We start from the raw sequence: 22,109 nt of genomic DNA on the forward strand, positions 1-22,109 counted from the left end.
CGCCTGGATTCAGGGTCTTTGGACTCTGAAAGAATCCAAATTTCCAATCAATAAATTGGAACTGAGGGCAGTGTTCTGTGCTCGCATCAGCACGCAACATTTGTTGAAGGGCTGGGTGATTGAGGTATGCTACCACTGTGGCATTGTCTGACTGTATCTTCAATCACCAGGGCAGCACAAAGAATCCTTTAGTTATGCAAGAGACGCACATGATCTTTCAGTGGGTCGAATCACACATTCAGGCGGTCATGGCAATTTTCATCTCAGGGTGGAAAATTGAGAAGCTGACTGTCAGCAGAGAGACTCTCTCCATAGCTGGGGGTCGGTCGTGGCACCTGCTGCTACATCCAGACCTGCTTTAATGGCGTGGTTGTTGAAGCCCTGATCCTTAAAACCAAGGGTCTGTCTGAGCATGTGGAGCAAACTATGCTTTGGGCTCGCAAACCGGGTTCAGCCAGGATATATCATCGGGTCTGGAGGGTGTATATTGTCTGGAGTGAAAGGGCGGGGTATCCTACCTCTACTGTTTGGCAGTCCAGGTTGCTTTTGTTCCTGCAGGATAGGTTGGATGCTGGTTTGTGCCTTAGTTTGCTTAAGGGTCAGGTGTCCGCTCTCTGTCTACTTTCAAAGACTGGCTGTGATGCCTGATGTTCAGACTTTCATTCAGGGGGTACTGCATGTAAAGCCTCCATATATTCCTCCAGTTGCAGAGTAGAATTTGAACTAGATGGAGAATGCTTTACAGCTGTCTAGCACGCTGGATTACGGCTGTAATCCTTCAGACCTATAATGGGGCTGGACAGCCTGCTCTTGTTAATGTTAGTGCTCACTCCACAAGGTCGGTGAGTGCTTCCTGGTCGGCACAGCACAGTGTCTCGACTGAGCAGCTGTGTCAGGCAGCCATCTGGTTTTCCGTTCACATGTTTACCTGGTTTTACAGGTTTAATGTGTTTATATCTGGGGATGCAAGTTTTGGGAGAAAGATGCTTTGCGCTGTATCTTCTGAGTGTTCTCAACCGTAACTGTGGCTTTGGGATGTCCCCGTCCTTCCACAACAGGATGTGGGAAAAAATAGGATTTTCATACTTATGTAAAATCCGTTTCTCTTAGTCCATTGGGGGACATTGGGAGACACTGAGCGCCCTTCACAGACACACTGATTTCTCTTTTTGTTTGACATGTCATTTTTTGTGCAAAAGAATTTTAATGATTTACTTTTTCTCTATAATCTCCTTTGCTGTGTGGCTTGGTTAAACAAACTGGAACCTAAGCAGGAAGGGGAGGAGCTATGGCTACCAAACAGCTTTCTCAAGTGCCACACGCCTCTTTCACTACCACTATACCCCAATGTCACCCAATAGACTACGAGAAATGGATTTTACACAAGTATAAAAATACAATTTTTTTTATTGTACCTGCCTAGCATTACTAACTCCGTTTGGCAATCTAGAACCCCTGATCAAAACAATCTGTGATGAAATGGAAAATGGTGCAATTGCTAAAAAGATAAATGCCACGACAATTGACAGGCACTTACAAACGCATTAAGAGACTGCTAAAAAGCAAGGCTGCTCTGACAGAGTGAGGCGCTACGTTGCAGAGAAGTCCTCCTTAAAACCCTTACCCTGTCTGGGTTAACATTGGATTTTTATACTTGTCTCCTTTTCTATGAATCCATTAACAAGGTACAGGAGGAAAACATTGTCAAAGGAAGCATGTTTAGAAAGTAATGACATACACCGAAACAGGAAAGAATAGGAAATTTGAGGAAAAATGACTTCACAGAAAGGGCAGTGGATAAGTGGAATAGCCTCCAATCAGAGGTGGTAGAGGCTAATACAGTAGAACAATTTAAAAATGCTTGAGATAGAAATAAGGATAGCCTTACAAAGAACTAATATTCAAATAGGGTTTGAGGTTACCATAGCTTAAAATATGGACAGACTAGAAGGGACAAGTGTTTCTTACCTGCTGTTAAATTCTATGTATGTTTTGGGACAAAGGAACCATGGGATATAGAGGCTCATCCTGGAGTTTGGGCACTTTAAATTTTGTGCACGTCTGAACTCTTCCCCACCTATTTTCCCACAGCTTGCTCAAAATGTAGTTATTTTTAAGCCCAAAAAGAACAAAACAAGTATGAACAAACCTCAAGAAAGAAAAAAAGGTTCTCCAACAAAATACATTAAAACTTAAAGAAGGAAAACAGGAGCTTAAACGGTGGGGGCTCAGTGTCCCCTAGTGAATTCAGGGGAGAGAAAAAAAAAAAAAGAAAAAAAAAAAAAAAAAAAGGATTTTTATACTTACGATTAATCCGTTTCTTTGATTGCATCTGGGGGACACTGCTACCATGGGGTTGTGAGAGTGGAGGTGGAGTTGGCCCTTAACAGGTTAACATGTTAATGTATCAAAGCTGACAAACCTCTCCACACTGCAAGCCCCTGTAGCCTCTCCAGTAAAAGTATAAAGCCCCAAGGAAGGGGAGTCAACCAACCAAAGACCAAACAGCAAAAGAGCAGAAGGGAGGGAACGCAGTGTTCCCTAGATAGAATCAGAGAAACAGATTTATTGTAAATATAAAAAACCTCTTCTTTCGTCCGATCCGGGAGACACTGCTACCATGGGGACATTCTAAAGCAGCCCCCTTAGGGGAGGGACTGCACTGACAGCCCGTCATGTAGAGCACTACTGCCAAATGCAGCGTCTGCCAGAGTAAATACATTCAGTTGATAAAATTTGGTAAAAGTATGGACAGAGGACCACGTGGCTACTCTGCACAACTGGTCAACTGAGGCAGCATTTCGTGCAGCCCAGGACGCCCCCACTGAATGGATAGAACGGGCTACAGTATGATCTGGAACAGGTCTTTTAGCACCGACATAAGCCTGCTTAATAATAGAAGTAAGCCACCTAGCAATCCATTTCTTGGAGGCTTGCCATCCTCATTTAGAGTAGTCAAACAAAACAAATAAAGAATCCGTGCGGTGAATCTTTGATGTCCTCCTGACATAAATTCTTGGAGCCCTGACCACATCCAGAAACTCCATGGAACCTGTCCCTGAAGATTGTGAGCCACTCTTAAATACCGGAACCACTATTTCTTGGTTCACATGAAAGCTAGACACCACCTTTGGTAGGAAAGCGGGAACTGTTCTGAAAACCACCCTATCATCGTGAAAGATAAGATATGGTTCACGACATACAGAGAGCACCCCAATTCTGAAACTCTACGAGCCGATGCAATAGCTAGTAGAGATACCACTTTCATAGTCAAGAACTTTAATATGTTTCAAGGGCCTTATTTTCAACCATTGCGCACTGCAGAATTAAAGTACCAGGTTAAGATTCCAGGGGGCCGTTGAAGGAACATATGGAGGCTGGATAAGTAGGACTCCTAGCAAAAATGTCCCGATATCCGGCATGTCTGCCAAGCGCTGGTGAAAATATACCGAAAGGGCCGATATCTGTACTTTCAGTGAACCTAGACGAAGGCCCACATCCAAGCCATCTTGGAGAAAATCCAAAAACCACGGAAGACAAAAGGCAGCCGTGTGGCATGGTCGGCTCTCACACCATCTGATGAAGGCAAGGAAGATGCGGTGGTAAATACGAGATAAAACTGGTTTTCTAGCCCGAAGGAGGGTGTTCACTACTCGTGGACACTCCTTCACTACTCGTGAACCCTCTGGGCCTCCACAGGTTGGCCTCAACAGCCATGCTGCTAAATTGAGCCGAAGTAATTCCTAATGTGTGAATGGTCCTTGCTGAAGAAGGTCTTCTCGAAGAGGTAATTTCAGATCCGGACATACCGCTAGCCCCAGAATTTCTGGGTACCAAACATGCCATGGCCAAGCAGAAGCCACTAGTATGACTGGGAGTTCCCCTTGCTTCACTCGTCAAAGGACTCTGGGAATCATAGGGATGGGAGGAAACTGGTATCCCAACCTGAAGTCTCATGGCATCGTCATTATGTCGATGGCCACAGCCAACGGGTCTCTAGCTTGAGAGCAAAACTGAGGTACCTTCCTTTTGTGACGCAATACCATTAATTCCAGGTCCGGGATCCCCCATCGTAGGACCAGGATGGAAGACCTCCGGATGGAGCGACCACTCACCCGGCAATATCACATGCCAGCTATGACTGGATCACTTATAAGTAACTTATTTGTGGCTGGATCATGTAGAAATAATTTATTGTAGAAATGTATTTCAATCAGAGGTGTAGGCATCAATGTATAATTTGAAATGCACTTATGTTACATTGGGATGTGTTTTCTATGCAAGTGTCATTGTTTGGGTTTGTATCTTTGCTAGAGGAAGTCTGTTTGGGGATAGAAAGAAATGTTAAGTAAGTCTTTATGTGAAGTGACGAAAACCTGTTTAGCCTGTATACTCAGCAGGGGGCCGCTACCTGGCTGTCTGGCGTTACTATATCTCAGATAATGCAAGCATCAAGTTTTAGCACATAACAGACGTGTAATTATTATTAGCTTTGCATTGCATGTAAATCCATGTGTGGGTAAACAAAATGCATCCCGATTCTTAAAATAGTCAGTGAGGCTGTGTCAAAATCGGTATAAAAAGCCCTGTCTAGTATTGAAAATTGTTCTTTCTTGCTTCATCTGACCTGCTCCCGATACCTTCAACCAGTGTGAGCAAATAAACAACACTTGCTTCAAAGATCTGCATGGAAACTTCTCTATTTCTGTGACCTACAGATTAGACCCAAAATCTAATCTGTTTCATCTGTCCTCTATGGCAAAAGGGCGCATTTGAGATAGCAAAAGGGAACGGTGGCAAAACAAGCCTAGCCGGTTCCCAGCAACAGCATACACGGTGGCACAGGCTGCCCATCCTGTCACACTGGCTGAGAAAGTCCACTTCCAAGTTTTAGATTCCTGTGATAAAAATTGCCGATATAAAACGGGAACATGGTTCTCTGTCCAGGTCAAGATCTGAGCAGCCACCTGCGCTCCTGATGCCCCCGTCTGTTGACATAAGACACGGGCGTTGCATTGTCGGACTGCAGATGGACTGGGTGTCTGAAGAATCTGAGCGCTTTCTAAGGCCATTACCATGGCTTAAAAGCCCTAGCATGCTGATGGGGAGAAGCAGCATCCCAAGTTGTTCAGAGTCCCTGGAACTGTAACCTGAAGTACCACAGTCCACATACCGTCAGGCTGGTGTCTGTGGTTACTACTTAGAGCCAGGACCATGAGGCAAAGAACCTTCCCACTGTCAGATTGTCCTGGACATTCAACCATGTGAGGGAAGCCTCCGCATCTGCTGACAATCGTATCGTATCAGTGGTCCCTCTAATTTCAGATGGGATCCTGACCACTTCCTCAAGTCATCCAAGTGGAAGCAGCGTGAGTGCAGCTGACTAAGGAATGGTCTCGAAAGTCGAAACCATCTTTCCTAACAGACGCATGTATAAGTGGACGGATTGTCTGCGGCAGTTCATAACCCAAGCCGTCAGGTTCCTCAGGGATTGAGATTTGTCCTCTGGAAGGAAATCCTTTTGTCTGCTCCTGTGCATGATTAGTCCCAGAAAGGTCATTTTCTGGCACGGAATCAATTGTACCTTTTCTCGATTTATGAGCCATTCGTGTGTCTGCAGGGTCACGATAGTGTGAACCAGATACTGATTCAGCAGGAGCATTGAGGAGACTTATGGGCAGATCATCCAGATAATGCCCTATTTGCACTCCTCTGGAATGAAGACAGGCTGCCAATACTGCCGTTATTTTTGTAAACACTCTTGGTGCTGTCGAGAGGCCAAATGGGAGAGCTCTGAATTGGTAGTGAGACGGTCCCACAGTGAATCTGAGAAGGACCCAATGAGTCTTCCAGATAGGTATGTGAAGGTAGGCATCCTTGATGTCTATAGATGCCATTAATTGATCTGGTTCCAGTCCATTGATAACTGACCTGAGGTGTTCCATTTGAAACCTGATCAACCGTATGTGCCGGTTTAATTGCTTTAGATTTAGTACAGGTCATCCGGCTTTCGGACCAAAAAGAGATTGGAGTAGAAACCCTGTCTTTTTTGTGTTCCGGAACTTGGTGGATGACTCTGGCGACAAGAAGAAAGGCAACACATTTAAGCATTGCATCTTTCTTTGAGGGTCGTGGGGTAAGCTTGTTGCGAAGAACCGTCGAGATGCCAGACCTGATAGCCCTATCATGTATACGGTCATCATGATCCCCCAGTCTTCTGAGGACACTGCCCACTGATCTCTGAACAGTAGCAGACACACACCCACTCCCGCGAGGAGTGGGTGGACGTCAAACTGACTATTTTTCAGGTAGCTTGGGAGATGGACATTTCGTGGAGGAGGAACATCTACCTCTATACGATTGTCCTCCAGAGGCCGAAGTTCTCGGTCTGTGTGTCTGGCCATGGCCAGCGGAGCCCCCACGAAAGGACTGTCTAAATGAACCAAACCTAGGTGTCCTGGGTTTTAGGACATTTACTGGGAGGAAGCTGCTTCTGCCTCCTGTGGCGTGACAAATTAGGCTGTCCAGTTCAGGGCCGAATAACACTTCCCTAAATACGGGAGTGATTCCAACGACTTTTTTGATTCCGTGTCTGCATCCCAGAACTTGAGCCATAAGGTTCTTCTGGCCGCTACGGCGGTTGCAGAAATAGATGAAAAAATGGAGGCTGCATTCTGGGCGGCCTCGTATAAGTATCCGGAAGCTTCCTTGAGATGCAGGGCAAGGGGAAGCAATTCCGAATTTTTCAGACCCGCTGCTAATTGGTCAGCCCATGTTTCCATAGCCCTGGCAAACAATGCCGATGAAAACATAGGTCTGAATAACGTATCTGCCGCGGTGTAAACAGACTTTAAAAATCCCTCTATTTTATGGTCACTATTCTCCCGCAGGGGAGCTGTCCCTGGGATAGGGAGTGTGGTGTGGTGTGTTGTTCGAAGCGTGCCACACGCCATTGGGAACCTGTTCCCAACGGTTGAGGTCCGCCTCCTGTAATGGATATAAAGCCAGATACCTTCATGCAGCAGTAAATTTCCTATCTGAGTGTTTTCAGGATGCTTCCGCTATTTCCTTCAGTTCTACTAATGGAGGAAAGCAGATCGCACTTTTAATAGATTTTTTTTAAGAGACTGATCTGATGTTCTAGTCTCTTTTAGATCCAGAATACCTAATGTCTGACGAACTGCTACCACCAGGTCGCCAATACCTTGATATCTGGAAGACTCTTCTGGGTCTATGACCTGTGTAGAATCAGAGAGTCTTCTATCAGTTCACCCTCCTCTTCCGATGATCTCTCCGAATCAAAGACGGTCAGAAGGGGGGTTAGCGGATCGGTGTTTAACCTATCAAGTCCTCTAACTAGGGAAGCCGACCAACCCGGTTCTCCTATAAGAGGGTCTTGTGAGGTGTGGACAGACGGAGCCCCAGCTTGTCTTAAGTCTGTGGACTCGGCGGTCCCTGTAGTCCTGCCTGTTACGAGGGGGTCAATTGCTATGAGGAAGAGGGGAGAATTGCCACAACTGATGGAATCTATTGGTTTAAATAGCAGCTTAACCAATGTCTCAACCCCATGTCTGGTTATTTGTCCTTGCTGGAGTTTCCGCTAGTGGCGTTGCGCTAACCTGAGCCTGCACGGCCAGGATAACACCACTGCAGTCAGCACAAAGTGCCCTCAGGTCCTGTATTCCCATTGGTAACTTATCTTTACACTTGGAACAGGTATAATATTTTGCCTTTCCCTTATCAGACATTTTTTAAGGTAACAGTAAACCAGTAAAAGAATGAAATATAGGCAATCTCTCACATGCAAACAGAGAGATACTAACTAGTCTATGACAGTGTCAAAAATTAGTATCCTCTGCTAAGGCTATGTGTTATGCATTAGTATTCTATATTTTATTAAAAATTATATTATGATATAGAGATATAAGAAAAGTGGTACTTAACCTTCCAATTAGGCAAACATGTCTTATGAAGCAGGAGAGGTCTGTCAGCAACTCGGTGTCCCAGAGAATGTCTGCTGCTCTTTTTTACCAGGCAGTGTTTGGTGCCCTTGGATTAGCTCACTTGCTTGAGACTGCAGGGGGGCGGGGGAACTCTGTCCTTAGTACCCTCTGACTGCACAGTTTTCTTGCTCCTCCTAGAGTTCTGCTGTTAACGAGGCGATCTGCTACATCTATTTTATGCAGCAGACGCTAATAGCAGGTTTCTGGCGGCAATTTTCCTGGTGGAACAAGTGCCCCACCTCCGTTGCTGAGGAGGGGTGGTATTTGGTATATTTCAATATGGCAGCCCCCGGCGTTCCGATTACTGGCACTCTTTGCTGTTTCTTGCAACACTGGTATATCGGTCTTCAATCAGCGTGGCAGCGGCTATAAGCCGATTGTCAGCATTGAATAGTTTTTAAAATAAAAATATAGAATAAAACTTCCGATGTTATTGAGAGCCACCCAGTCTGAATAAGTGTGCTCTGTATAGTTAACAGAGCACATTGCTGCAAAAATTAAAGTTAAAATTTAGTAGAAAAGGGAATAATTTCTTCCTGTCATTTAAAGTAAAGACTGGAGAGGGTACAGGGGGTTGCAGAGGAGAGGGGTTTGACAGCTTTAATACATTAACAAAGTTAACCTGTTAAGTGTCAACTCCACCTCCACAATCCCATGGTAGCAATGTCCCCCAGATAGGATGAAAGAAATTTAATTTAAAAGATGAATGAGTAAACAATATTTTTATACTTGAGGGACACAAACCATGGGGACATCGCAAATCTGCCCCTAAGGATATGCTCAGAGCCGCACCTTCAGTCTGAAACGGGCATGTTTGTACAAAAAATATTGAATTTGTGAACCAAAGACCGGATGGCTGCTTGTCACAGATCTGTAGCAGAGGCCCTGGTACTGCACCACTCAGGAGGCACTCACCGATCTAGTAGAATGTGCCCGCACATTTTTAATGCAAGCCTGGTGAATTTCCAACAGTAATCCCACTTAGCAATGGTCTTCCTGGATGCCAGCGAACCTTTGTTAGCATCATAGAGGACTAAAAGATCATCTGTTTTGCAAACAGCCAGAGACCTACCACGGTCTAAAGCCAGAATCACAATATCTTTATTTCGATGAAACTTGGAGACCACTTTGAGAAAAATAAGAGGAATTTCTATGAAGTACACCTATGTTTTAATGAAAAGTTAGATTTGAGACCTAAAAGACAGAACCCACAGCTCCAAAATGCTCCTAGCTGTAGAGATGGCCAAAAGACAATTCACCTTCCAAGGAAGGTATTAGCTCCACTGACTCCAAAAGTTCAAAAGGTGGATGCTATAAGGCTGTCAAAACCAGGTTGAGATGTATTGGAAGCTCCCTATAAGAAAGTCTGGGCTTCTAGTAAAAGTGCCAGTATTCTCTGAGAGAAAACAGAGGGCTTTAATTTGAACCTACAGTTAGTCAAGTCTCAAACTTCTATCCACATCCTCCTGCAAAAATAGCAGTAAGCATGTAAAAATAAAAGGGAAAAATAGGAAACCCCTTCTTTTCTCACTAGGATAAATGTCTTGCACATCCTGTGATAATTTGTTGCCAAAACTGGCTTTTAGCCTTATGCATCATCTCAACTAACAAACAATGGTAATGCCTCTAGCGCTGAGATACAAAATAAATTGGATATAAATTTACATACAAGCACAAAAATATATATAAAAATTTGGACTGGCTCTTTAATACCCTCTGAGGCTATGAAGGACACACTACTTACAGCTGACAAACTATTAAATGACAAAACTAAATCCACAGTGCTGGAGATGTAACAGGTGCCAGGACGAGTAAATAAATCAGATTAAGTCAAAAAAAAAAAAAAAATGTGAAAAATATGTGATACAAAAATATTAATAAAAAAAATAAAATAATCAAGCTGCATCTCTATGTATATTAATATGCTGACAGAGCCCACACAGACTGAATATCAATATCTCACTACACAAGTATAGTAAATATACACATAGTATCTTAATAACCTTCAGTCTATAGAAAATGTACTACAATTAATACAAAGACGGATAAGACCACTTTAATGAAAAAAAGATTCCAAGGAACAAAGGTACAGATCTTAGACAAACGTTAAATTATCTTAAAAGTCCAGAGAGTCGTACACAGCAGAGTGTTGGAGTGTTAAGATGATTTAAATTTGTGCAGGCACGTTTAATAGAGAGAACATCATTACAATTTGACAGTTATTCAAATGTTTTTGGGCTTTTTTTGCAGCTGAAATGTAATAAAATGTTAAACACACATGTTCACAGAATGTACATATGCAGTTGTCTCTTGATTGGCGGTGTGATCCTCCGGATCCAATGTTGAGATGACTACTGATTGCAGATGTAAGTAGACACAAATTACCAAAAGACGACAAATTATTGTCTTTTTATTGTAGCGTTCAGAGATCCCAAAGCTGTAGGTTTGACACTGATGAACAATCCAGAATATAGTTTAAAGAGTCTCAAATCAGTTTGTCCTGGTGCTGGTATAATTCTTGTCCATCATGGTCAATTCTGCTCACTGAAAACTCTCTCTAATTTCAACACTATTTAGATAAATAATTGTGTTTGGATGTCAGTCCTAGTATAATAAACTCCTAGCGTGTTGATGATGTTCCATACACATGATCAGAGGAAATTTTTTTATTTTTCGTACATGAATGGGAACCTACACAGAGTGTGTAAAGACTATAGCTATCTGCTCTTTATATACAGCTCATACCTATACGAATTAGTCCACATATGGGTGTGATTACAGTAGGGATACTCTGAAAGATATGCCATCAGTATAGACATTTTCAAAATCCCTAAAATTCCACAGACACACTTGGTCCCGTTTAGAGCACTCATTTAAGAAGGGCATCCTTTTGATAAGAGTGTGGATATGGTAGCATCTGGACTACACAGTTCAGAGTGGAAGCCGATCGTTTTTTTTACAAGATTCCCCAGAATGAGTGCAATTGCAACCTCCCGTAAGGGAGTATCACAAAGTAGGAGATATTTTTCTAAGAAACTTCATGTCTGGAAGAGTTACAGAACAATGCCGGTCGAAACTCAGCCTGCCCTGCCAGAACACACCAAGGCCTCCGGCCAAAGTCTGTTATCTTGGCATCCAGAGCAACTTCCAGAAGATCAATCACATTGAGGGAACACCCTGGAATTGTGGAAGATAGAACGGTTACTCCTGTTGCCACATACCCTATTGTATGGGTAGGATGCGGTTATAGCATGCAGGTTGAACCTGCCTTGAGAATGGCATCCAGTACGGACGAATTCCAGCCCCCTAGGGCGCAGCTAGGCTGCTATAACAGCCCCGGTCTTTGTTAGACCCATTGCTCACAGGAATGAATAACTTGAGAAGCGAGGATACTACTGTAAACCGAGAAGAGGCCGAAAGGCCATTTAAATGGAGCCGTAATGCGCAGGAATCTCTCATAACGCTGGGAACCGAGGACTCCTGTGGTTCCAGCCTGTTCTCACCTACTGGAACAGACCCTACACAGAAATCACCCACTCTAAGAAGTAGAGTGCCAGTTCTGGGAGTACTGCCCTACCAGGTCCGAGCCTTGAGCCAGGGGTAGACAGAGCCAGCTCTTCCACCATTTTCATGTACTTTCAGTCTCTCCTCCAATACTGCTCCCAGATAAGGGGTGTATAAGATATCAACGGAGGAATGTAGGCCACAGTAGATCTTAACCCAAGGATCGAGAAAAGATACAGAAATAGTGCTTGTAACGAGAATATGGGACTGAACGGCCTAGGTGGCTAGGAATGCTGAAAGAGGATGTAGTATTACTCCTCTCCTTTGTCCCATGGGACACCAGAGAACCATGCCTTGCTGATCTGTTTGTGAGATCCCATGTAATAATCTCAGTACTGAAGTAGGAACAAGCAGAACTCTGGGTGCCTCCTATGAGAAAGAGGATGAGGGTCATAGTGTTATGAGCCTTTTGCTTTTGCAATTGCCCAATCAAGTATATTTCTAATCAGTCAAGTTCCCAGGCTGGTGGCCTGCCATATCTAGATCCACAATGCCTTTGTACCTGGAGGTTTATAACCCCTGTGGGGAAAGGCAGAATCCTTCATACCTCCTCTGATTCAGGAGACCCTTTGTTGATGACAGATTTCAAGGATGGGCCTGAGTGGACCTCTGACACTTATGTTCATGGAGACCATGTGGGCGAGACCAAGAACCAGGTCAACCGGCTCAAGGCCTCTCCTAACAATGGAGCAATCAGGTTCTCCAGGGAGGACCCACGGCGCTATGTGACTAAGCAGGCCTAGGTCTGAATCTAATTTTGGGGCCGGTACCTGTCCCCCTTGGAAGGGAAAACAGTAATGGAAAAATGTCTCGGCACTAGCTTACATGTCCGCCGGGTCTTCAGTCCAATTTGGGAGACTAATATTTACATTAAAATCAGTAAGTCCATTTACCTAGGTGCTTTTTTTGCAGCTATTGCTCCTGTAACCAGGTAACTGCTGCCTGACTACTTCCTCATGTTTTACATACCTTAGCAGGCAACGCAATCATAACATGTGCAAAATGGGTTAATGTAGAGGATACCCGTTTTCCTTAGCTTTCAGCCCAAACAGTATCTCAATCTGAATGGATAGAAAAGTGTGGCCTGTTTCAGAGTATACTTCTTTTCAAAATTAATTTTAGGCAGGATATTTGTACACTAAAATTGTATATAAGCTGTGTAACACAATAGGTCACTTAATAAACATAGCATCCTATACCTGTACATATGTACATGAAATGTGCAGATTAGCATTATTCTCACACACACGCACCTAATTCATATATAGCTATGACAAAAAAAATAAAATATGTACTTAGCTCCTGGTGGCCAAGGACCATCAGCGACAGAGTAAAGAAGCCTGTAGCCACATCTGCGGTTCTCTCTTCAGGAATACATCATTACTTTGCAACCGATGGTGGAAAAGGAGGAGGAAACCCCCTATCTGGACTTCTCCACCGTGCTTTTTTTTTTTCCTTCTACAGATGTATATGCCAAACCCAGGCTGACTGTGGTGTTTGTATAGTAAGCCTGCATCAGCCTCTTGTTCCAATAGCTCCTCTGTGGCCAGAATTGTGATTCCCAGTCACCACTCCACATTAGCGGGGGAATGGTATGATCCGAATTGGAATGGCAACCCGCATTTGCAGTGCTCGGTGCACTGCAAATGTGGGTTGCCAGTCAGCACATACAACCTGTGTTTCTAAGTTTAAGAATTAAATAAAATATCAGCAAAAAGATAGCTGCAGAGTAAGCCCAACTCCTTGAGCACATTAACTACACAGAGGAGTTACAGGGGGTTGCAGAGTGGAGGGATCTGTCAGCAAGTTACAATAAACAAATTTACTGGTTAAGTGCCAACGCCACGCTCCCCTCATACAACCCCATGGTAGCAGTGTACCCCAGATTGGATTAAAGAGAAATCTGATTTACAGCTAACCTGCTGTTATAGTAGATTATCCAGATAGCTAAGAACAGTCACCACCCTGTACATCAGAAGAGTAGCCATAACTGTCATGATCATCCTGAACACCCTCGGCACTGTAGACAGGCAGAAAGGTATAGCTTGAAATTGAAAAGGATAAGTCTGAATGGCAGACCTGAGAAGACAATGAAGTCCTTCAAACATCGGAACGTGCAAGTATGCATCTTTGCTGTCCATGGAGACCATGAACACTGTTCCATGCTGTTCATGACAGACTTCAAAGACTTCTTGAAGCTGTCCACCAGAAGCTGGGTGTTTAAAATTATTAGGCTCTAAATGGATTTAAAGGATCAGTCTGGTTTCTGGAGGAAGAAAAGATCAGAGTATAATCCCAATCCTTCTACCATTCCAGGACTGGAATTACCACCCCTGATTAAATCAAGAAATTTTTCGTAGCCAGATATGCTGTAGTGAAAAAACGCCCACGGTGGGGACTTCGGAAGATCTACGATGTATCCTCAATTTAAAATTCCTTTCACCCAGACATCTGAGGTGGTATCGATTGAGGTTTGCTCAATGCCTCACATAATAGTTTGTCTCAGTTGGAAGACCTATCGGGCACATTCAACTGTTTGCTGTACTGAATATTTAGTGCTTGAGTAAGGGCACACTCTATTGTTAGATTCCTACTGGAATCCTTGTCAAAGAACAGGAAAATCTCAAGATCCAAATCTTCAGCCACCTCATCTTCCTCATTAAAGGAATATTCAGAGACTGATACCTTCCAAAACCTAAATGTAGCAAGATTTTGACGCATATGTGGTTTAGTTGCAGAAGCAGATTCCATGATCCTTTGCAAGGAAGAGGATATCTTAATAAGACCCGTTGACTTCCAAGTATTACGCTCTAGCCTGCTCATTTAGTGAGGGCGCTGCAGAGCCCTCCAGATAGAGAAAAGTGGTTCACACAGAGAAGGTGGAAGACGGTAGACTCTCGCTCATCCCCAGTGGATGTGGTGACCAGCATTAGCTCAGCAATGAAATGGGCCAAAGATCACACCAAGGCTGGTTCTGCCATCTCAGTGGAACCTCCTGCAGGTGAGCCCAACAGCTGGCCATCTGCCTCACATTCTGTGCATAAAGCGTCGGCACCTATTAGCCACTAGGCAATTTTGAGTGACATTTGGAGTAGTTAAAAAAAAAAAAAAAAAAAGAAGGTTACCGATGTCCATCTCTCCAGGCCTAGCCTTGAACGTATATACCTTATTTAAAGGAAGAGAAAACAACTGCTAAAGAGACAGACTCAAGAACAGCGACTGAAGAAGCCAGTCACTATACCCACCTTTCACAGGCTACTTCCCTGTACATCCCTAGAGGATAGAAGAGGAGGAGATAGCTGTTGGCTGTGCTGTCATATCTTTTTAGCTGGCTTGCCTCAGTAAAAAAAAGTCTATCAAGGAGGAGGTGCGGGCAAATAGGGATAGCACTTCCCTCAGGGCTCAACAGCAAGGGATCACTAACCACCAAAAAGGATGCCCCCCCCCCCCCACTGCCTTCCTGTGCCTAGTGTCAGACTGCCATTATAATACAAATATCAAAAATGATTTTTCCATTCAGCAATTTATTATTATACTTTGTTAATGAAAAGTAAAGCAGATGCCCTTTGTTTGTTGCATGTTACGGTTATTAGCATGCAAAAATTCTATACAAACTGAAGGGAAAAAAAGGAAAAAGGAAATCAGATTCAAGTGCTGTTCTTTTTGAATTTTTCACTTTAGCTGAGAATTCTCCTTAAGCATCTGGATCAGATACTTGGAATTTTAATGGTCTCATTTTTGTACCTATACAGGACATTCCCTTTCATTTCTTTTACACTTCAAAATGTTTAACATAGAAAAACATGTTAATTACCTGGAAATTTAAGCTGTAAAAAAGCTTGGCAATCAGCGTTAAAGAAGAGAAGAGGACCTTTAAAGCGCTCACATCATTACTATGAGTATTGCACAGACCGATGGTTGCCTGGAGGAGAAAGAACAGACAATGTGACCAGTAAATACACAGATCACAACATTACTGTATACAACGGATGGTATTTGGAAAACAGCTTTACAATGTGCAATCAGTAAAAATTACTCTTACCTGGAAAAGGTTGGTGAGAGGTGAAGCAAACGTATCAAGCACAAGTTTAATCTCTGTCCACAGTTCACTGGATTTAAACTCGTGACGATACCTAAAACAAGGATATACCATTGCATTACTAGAGATGGAATACATTGTCAAAAACAATCCGACAGCTCAAAATTTGGCAATTTCTTCTTACCTCTTGAACAGAGAGTGAGCTGTGTGCAGCACTCCATTTATCACATGGAAATCTCCACTCTGGAAGCGGTTTACCATCTCAGTCAGCAAATCGGGCCACTTCTGAGGGAAGTCTTCCCGACCTATGATACTGATTGCATCACTTAGCTGGAAAGAAAAGAGTAAGCAAGCTTAGATATCTCAACGAGGCTGAGTGGTTGCCAGATATGTGCAAGAGATTGCTTATTACAACTACCTGTTTCTGAATCTGCTCTGGGCTGCTAAGCATCAGATTCACAATATTAGCTTTAATGGCGATACGGTCTGTTTCACAGATCTTGTTCGGTTCATCTTCAATCTTACAGAAAAAAATAAATGCTTATTAAAGAAAGCAGGGAGGATATATTATATTACAGTCACTACAATACCCAACACCCACAACAATAACCAGTCATAAGGAATACACAGCAGTCACCCCCCTTTATATCTCCATCCTGCAGGGAACTCCATTATTCGTCTAGTTAAGCCCCACGGAGAAACAATCACTGTTGAAAATAAACAAAAACACCACCAAAACATTTCACTGGGAGGACTGGAGCATAACAACGCTCCCTGCCCAAACTGGCGCTCCCTGTCCCAATGTAGATGTGCTGAATCACAGGAGTGATCCATCTAGCTATTGTTTGTTTGCACACAGGCCTATACCTTTTATTGGAATCATAGAAGATCATCTGTCTTCCTAGAGGTTTGTGTCTTCTTGAGATCTGCGATGCCCCAGCATCCAATGAGTGAAGAGATCCCTCTTTCTCAGAGGACGGATTCTGACAAAAAGCAGGAATCATAATGTCCCAAATTAAATTGAAATCAGAAACCACCTTAGGTTGAAAAGATGGTTTCGCAAAGACACACCTATTCTCGAGAAAAACAGGGAGCTTCATAAAGGAGTTCCAGTATAATTTTTTCCAGACGCATCGTCACAGTAAGAAACTAAATAAAAAAATCAGAAGGAAATCCTATGGAACCAATTAGGTATGAAGGTCCCTGATCCTTGAGCAAAACTGCTCCAACTTGTGGTTCAACCTGGAAGCTATCATGTCGATCTTCTGCTGAACTCCAAACTAGCTGGAAGATGACCAAGTGAAAGAACCACTCTCAAGGATAAAATACGTAATCTGCCTCTCGTATGAACACAGCAGATATTGCCAGAACATCTTGTTCTGCCCAGCTGGCCTTTTTTTCATTGCAAGGGAGCATTTTGAGCCTCCCAGAGAGATGTACCCCAATGCCTTACTGTGACTGAATCACTTATAAATAACTTATTTGTGGCTGGATCATGTAGATACATTCCTACAATAAATTATATTTCAAACAGCGGTGCAGGCACCTATGTAGAATTTGAAATGCACATATCGTGTTACATTGGGATGTGTTTTCTATGCAAGTGTCATTGTTTGGGTTTTTATCTTTGCTAGAGGAAGTCTGTTTGGGGATAGAAAGAAATGTTAAGTAAGTCTTTATGTGAAGTGACAAAAACCTGTTTAGCCTGTATACTCAGCAGGGGGCCGCTACCTGGCTGTCTGGCGTTACTGGATCTCAGATAATGCAAGCATCAAGTTTTAGTATATAACAGAGACATGTAATTATTATTAGCTTTGCATTGCACGTAAATCCATGTGTGGGTAAACAAACTGCATCCTGATTCTAAAACTAGCCGATGAGGCTGTGTCAAAATCTGTATAAAAAGCCCGGTCTTGTATTGAAAATTGTTCTTTCTTGCTTCATCTGACCTGCCCCTGATACCTTCAACCAGTGTGAGCAAAATAACACTTGCTTCAAAAGACCTGCTTGGAAACTTCTCTATTCCTGTGACCTACAGATTAGACCCAAAATCTAATTCGTTCATAGCTGTTACTGAGGTTTGGCCCCAGCTTTACGGTACCACCGCTCTGCCCTCTGGCCAGTGTGATAGGCCAGGGAGGATTCATCCACAGCAACCCTGATCCATAGGAAGAGGTCAGGAGTACCAGCAAGAGGTACATTAGCAGCGTTAGTTACTCAGTAAGACACCCGATACTGGATGCCAGTAACAAGTCCAGTGGTGGCAGCATTTGTAAGCCCCTCCTACTGCGGCAAGAGGGCGAATTTGGGATAACGAAAGGGAACAGTAGCAAAGTAAGCCCAGCAGGTCCCAGCAACAGCAGACATAGGCGGTCCATCCTGTCACACTTACTTTGCAAAGATGGATTAATATTGGCAGATGTATTAGATAATAAGTATTTCAAAAGTGACTGTTATAGGACCAGGGTAATAATGGTACGCTATTGTAACTATTGAGTATGATAGATTACTGGAAAGACATTGTGCTGTGTGGAAAGTTAATGTACCTACACACATTGATTATCCCTAAGTTTGGTGTGTAAAGAAAGTGTTATTGAGAATGTGTTGTAACATTATTGAATAAGATACTATTTCCTACATATACAGTATATCTACACTGTGATTATGGGTTTTGTACTGCATTGATACAGTAATTATGTATTAGTTCTGTGGTATTTGAAGTGGTGGAAACAACTGTAGTAGGCGTGCTTTATCAGAAAAAGTGTAAATAGACTTTTTTGTTTTTAACGGCGAACAGTATATGCAAGGATAGATTTTTGTAAATTACGTCTTTCTTAGTCCATTGGGGAAAACCGGGGACATTGGGGTATAGAGAAGGACAGGGCGAACTGGCACTTTAAGAACTTCTGTTAACTAAGCCCTAGCTCCTAGGTTCCCAAACTGTGCGCCGAAGCTCCCAGGGGTGCCGCGGCCAGGAAAAAGAAGAAACCCCCCCCCCAAAAAAAAACCTTACCAATCCGGCAGTGCCCGGGACCCAGCAACCTCCTCGCTTCTCATCACGGCCGACATATTCAGTGAGAAGCAGCAGGAGAGAGGATGCTGGGTCCCGGGCTCCACCGAATTGGTAAGTTTTTGGAGGTTTTTTGTTTTTCTTCCTGTCCACGGCGAGATACAGAGGGGCAGAGCGAGGGGCACAGAGTGTGTGGATGCAGAGGGCCACAGAGTGTGTGGATGCAGAGGGCCACAGAGTGTGTGGATGCAGAGGGGCACAGTGTGAGTTAGCTGTAAATTATTATTTGACAGAAATATGATTGAATATATATATAAAAATATTCTTTTCCCTTGGATTTATGTGCATTATTTTTGCATACAACTAAATAAGTATCTCTGTCCTGACCTAAATACTTATTATGCTTTTTTGACTACTTATAAAACAGGACTGCTCGATAATTATTTTGAAAGGAATGCCTTGAAAAAATTATGGAGACTAAGGGTGTCGCGAACTGCAAAAGTTTGGGAACCCCTGCCCTAGCTCCTTTCTCTCTATACCACATTTCCTGTTTCCTAATTTATGTTTAACCAAGCCCACAGGAAGAGGAGCTAAAGATAAAAGCAGGGGGAAAAAAAGACAAGAGCAATAATCTGTTAAAAACAAAATAATATGTCAAACAGTAGGTGAAACCAAAAAAGTGTTAAGGGTATGCACCTCGGGTCCCCCAGTGAACTAAGAGAAATGGATTTTAAGTATAAAAATCCTAATATCTCTGTCCTCTTTTGGGGGACATCGGGGACTTTAAAAACATCCCAAAGCAAACTAAAGGAAGGAAACGCTTAGAAGAAATGGCACAAAGCACCGTTCTCCCAAAACCTGCATGCTTGAATGCAAATACATTAAACCTGTAAAACAGAGAATGTGTGCACAGAAGACCATGTGGCCGCCTGACACAGCTGCTCACTAGAGGCGGAAGCACTCACTAATGTCGTAGAGTGCGCCCGAAGATTATCTGGAAGAGACTGACCAGCCCAACTATAAGCCTGATGCATTACAGGCAAAATCCACCGAGCAGCTTGGTAGCTGGCTAGCCTCTTGTGTGCATCTTTGTAAGACAGAAGATCCTCAGTCTTGCGCACATCCAGACTCCTAGGAACATAAATGCGCAAAGCACGAACCCCATAGAACGAACAGAAACGTTGTACTCCTTTCTAAGACAGAGACCTAGTCAGGGGAGGAATGACAATGCCCAGATTTAAGTGAAATCTAGACACCACTTTAGGGAGGAATAAAGTCTTCGTTCGAAGAACTGCCCTATCCTCATGAAAAAGAAGAGGCCACTTGCAAGATAAAGCTGCAATCTCTGAAAATTTTCTTGCTGTTGAGTTTGCCAAATGGAAGACAGTGTTCCAGGATAGAAATTTGAAATCAACCGTAGCCAAGGGTTCAAAAAGGTGGATGCTGCAAAGCATTCAACACCAAATTTAAATCCCAAGGTGCTACCAGAGGAACATACGAAGGTTGCACATGAAACACCCCTTGAATGAAAGTTTGCACATTAAGCATCACAGCGAATGTTCTTTGAAAGAAGACAGAAAGAGCTGACAACTGACCCTTAAGAGAACTAAGATGCAAACAAGCATCCAGGTCTGCAAGAACATGAGAAACCTGGACAATCGAAAAGAAGAGCTAGGAAACCCCTTCTTTTCAGACCAGGCAATACAAACCATCCAGACCGGACACTATATCTAGGCCGAGCTCGGTTTCCTAGCCCGTAGCATAGTCTGCACCTCGTACTCAGAAAACCCCTTAGCTCAAAGGATCAACACCCACACTGTTAAAGGTAGACGGTCCAACCCTTGATGACCGAATGGACCTTGAGTTATCAGGTCGAAGTATAGCAGCAGGCGCCACGACGTACCGCACCCACCACGGAGAGCAAGTCAAGACCAATCTGGCACCACTAGAAGGACTGGAACACCCTCCCTCTTTACCTTCAACACCCTCAGAAGCATTGCCATCGGTGAGAACAGGTAAACTAAGCGGAACCGCCAAGGAACGGACATGGTGTCTACTGAGAAAGTCAGAGGATTACTCTCCTAAGAACAGAAGAGATGGGACTTGTAGTTCAACAGAAACGGCATCATGTCGTAGTCCAGTTGACCAAACCTGTCTACCAACTGGCAAAACGCCTCTGGATGAAGGGATCATTTGCCAGGATGCAAACTTTGCCTGTAGAAAAAAATTGGATTTCCAACTTTCTACCCCTGGAATAAAAACGGGCAAAACCGCCAGGACATGAACTTCGGCCCACTGAAAAATTCTGTGCATCTCTTGCATGGCGAAGGAACTCTCTGTGACGCACTGGTGATTGAGGTATGCCACCGCCGTGGCACTGTTCGACTAAAAGTTCACCGGCCGTCCCTGTAGCAAATGTTGCACACTGATGAGAAAACGGAACACTTTGGAAAACATTGATTGCAAGTGAAATCGAGCGTGAAGACACGTACCGTCCTTAAAAAAGGCTGTGTTGTGAAGAGGGATGGTAGTAACTTTGGCCAGCCTTGCAACGGGAGCATCCACATGTGGAGGCGCCTCCCATTTTGCAAGAAACAAACACCTGGAACTTCCTATCTGAGGAAGCCCAAGGCACAGCCAACAAATCTTTCAATTGAGAAGCAGGAAAAGACAAAGATTACTTTGTCTGCGCACAGAGAGAAGGTTCTGCAGCAACAGGGATTGCTGCCTCAGGAAAGCCAAGTACCTGACATACAGTCCGTATAAATTCCTCCACACGCTAGACGATCAGGATAAACCTCATCCACCATAGAAGGAGCGTCCATGTCAGAATCCATTGCTAATTCACCTTCCTCCTGGGAAGAACAGTTCGACTCATTTCCCTGAAGGGCAGACGCCACCCGCTTACATGTGCGGGGGGGGGATGTAGGAGATTGCAACATACACTCTAAGAAGGAGACAAACCAAACCCTGTAAAGAGGACGCAAGCCAATGTACCTAGGCCGGTTCGTTAGAATCTGCAGTCACATCTCCAGCCAGACCATGACTTGGCAAGTCAGGAACAGAATCCACTTCACCCGCCACAGAGGAAGGCGGATTTGAAGGACTGCCCACAGACTGAGACCACACCAATTGGACAAGTTCAGCCAATGAATTGAAGAAAGACTGAGCCCAGACGGGCTCCACAGAGTCAGAACCTCCTCACAGGCCACGCGCAAGGCATGCGCACCTGACTGTCTGGACGGTAACGTAACTTTACAGGCAGCACAGGTGAACTGCAACATAAAAGTTACCCTACCCTTAACCAACACGGAGTTTCCCGATAACAGATGGAACAAAGCACACAGATAAAACAGTCAAATAAACAGTGAAAAACCTAGTAAATAATACAAGTAGCACACAAATCAAGTACAGAAAGTGAGCCTGCAACACAGCCAAGCAGCCACCACAGTCTAAAAAGTACAAACCCTGGGAAAAAAGCCACCCCCAAACC

The 22,109-nt window shown here is 43.7% G+C and overlaps 1 protein-coding gene across 3 annotated transcripts in view; it reads right to left on the minus strand.

Moving 5' to 3' along the window:
- Positions 1-22,109, minus strand: part of CSE1L (chromosome segregation 1 like) — a 116,251-nt gene that overhangs the window by 63,574 nt on the left and 30,568 nt on the right. For all 3 annotated transcript variants that reach the window (XM_075176422.1, XM_075176423.1, XM_075176424.1), the window contains 4 exons: positions 16,025-16,126; positions 15,791-15,936; positions 15,610-15,700; positions 15,382-15,489 (listed from right to left, as the gene is read on the minus strand). In XM_075176422.1, coding sequence (XP_075032523.1) covers positions 15,382-15,489; positions 15,610-15,700; positions 15,791-15,936; positions 16,025-16,126 — 447 coding nt within the window. The remainder of the gene's footprint in view (positions 1-15,381; positions 15,490-15,609; positions 15,701-15,790; positions 15,937-16,024; positions 16,127-22,109) is intronic.

The sequence above is a fragment of the Mixophyes fleayi genome, chromosome 6, assembly GCF_038048845.1.
Source record: "Mixophyes fleayi isolate aMixFle1 chromosome 6, aMixFle1.hap1, whole genome shotgun sequence".
NCBI classification, from domain to species: domain Eukaryota; kingdom Metazoa; phylum Chordata; class Amphibia; order Anura; family Limnodynastidae; genus Mixophyes; species Mixophyes fleayi.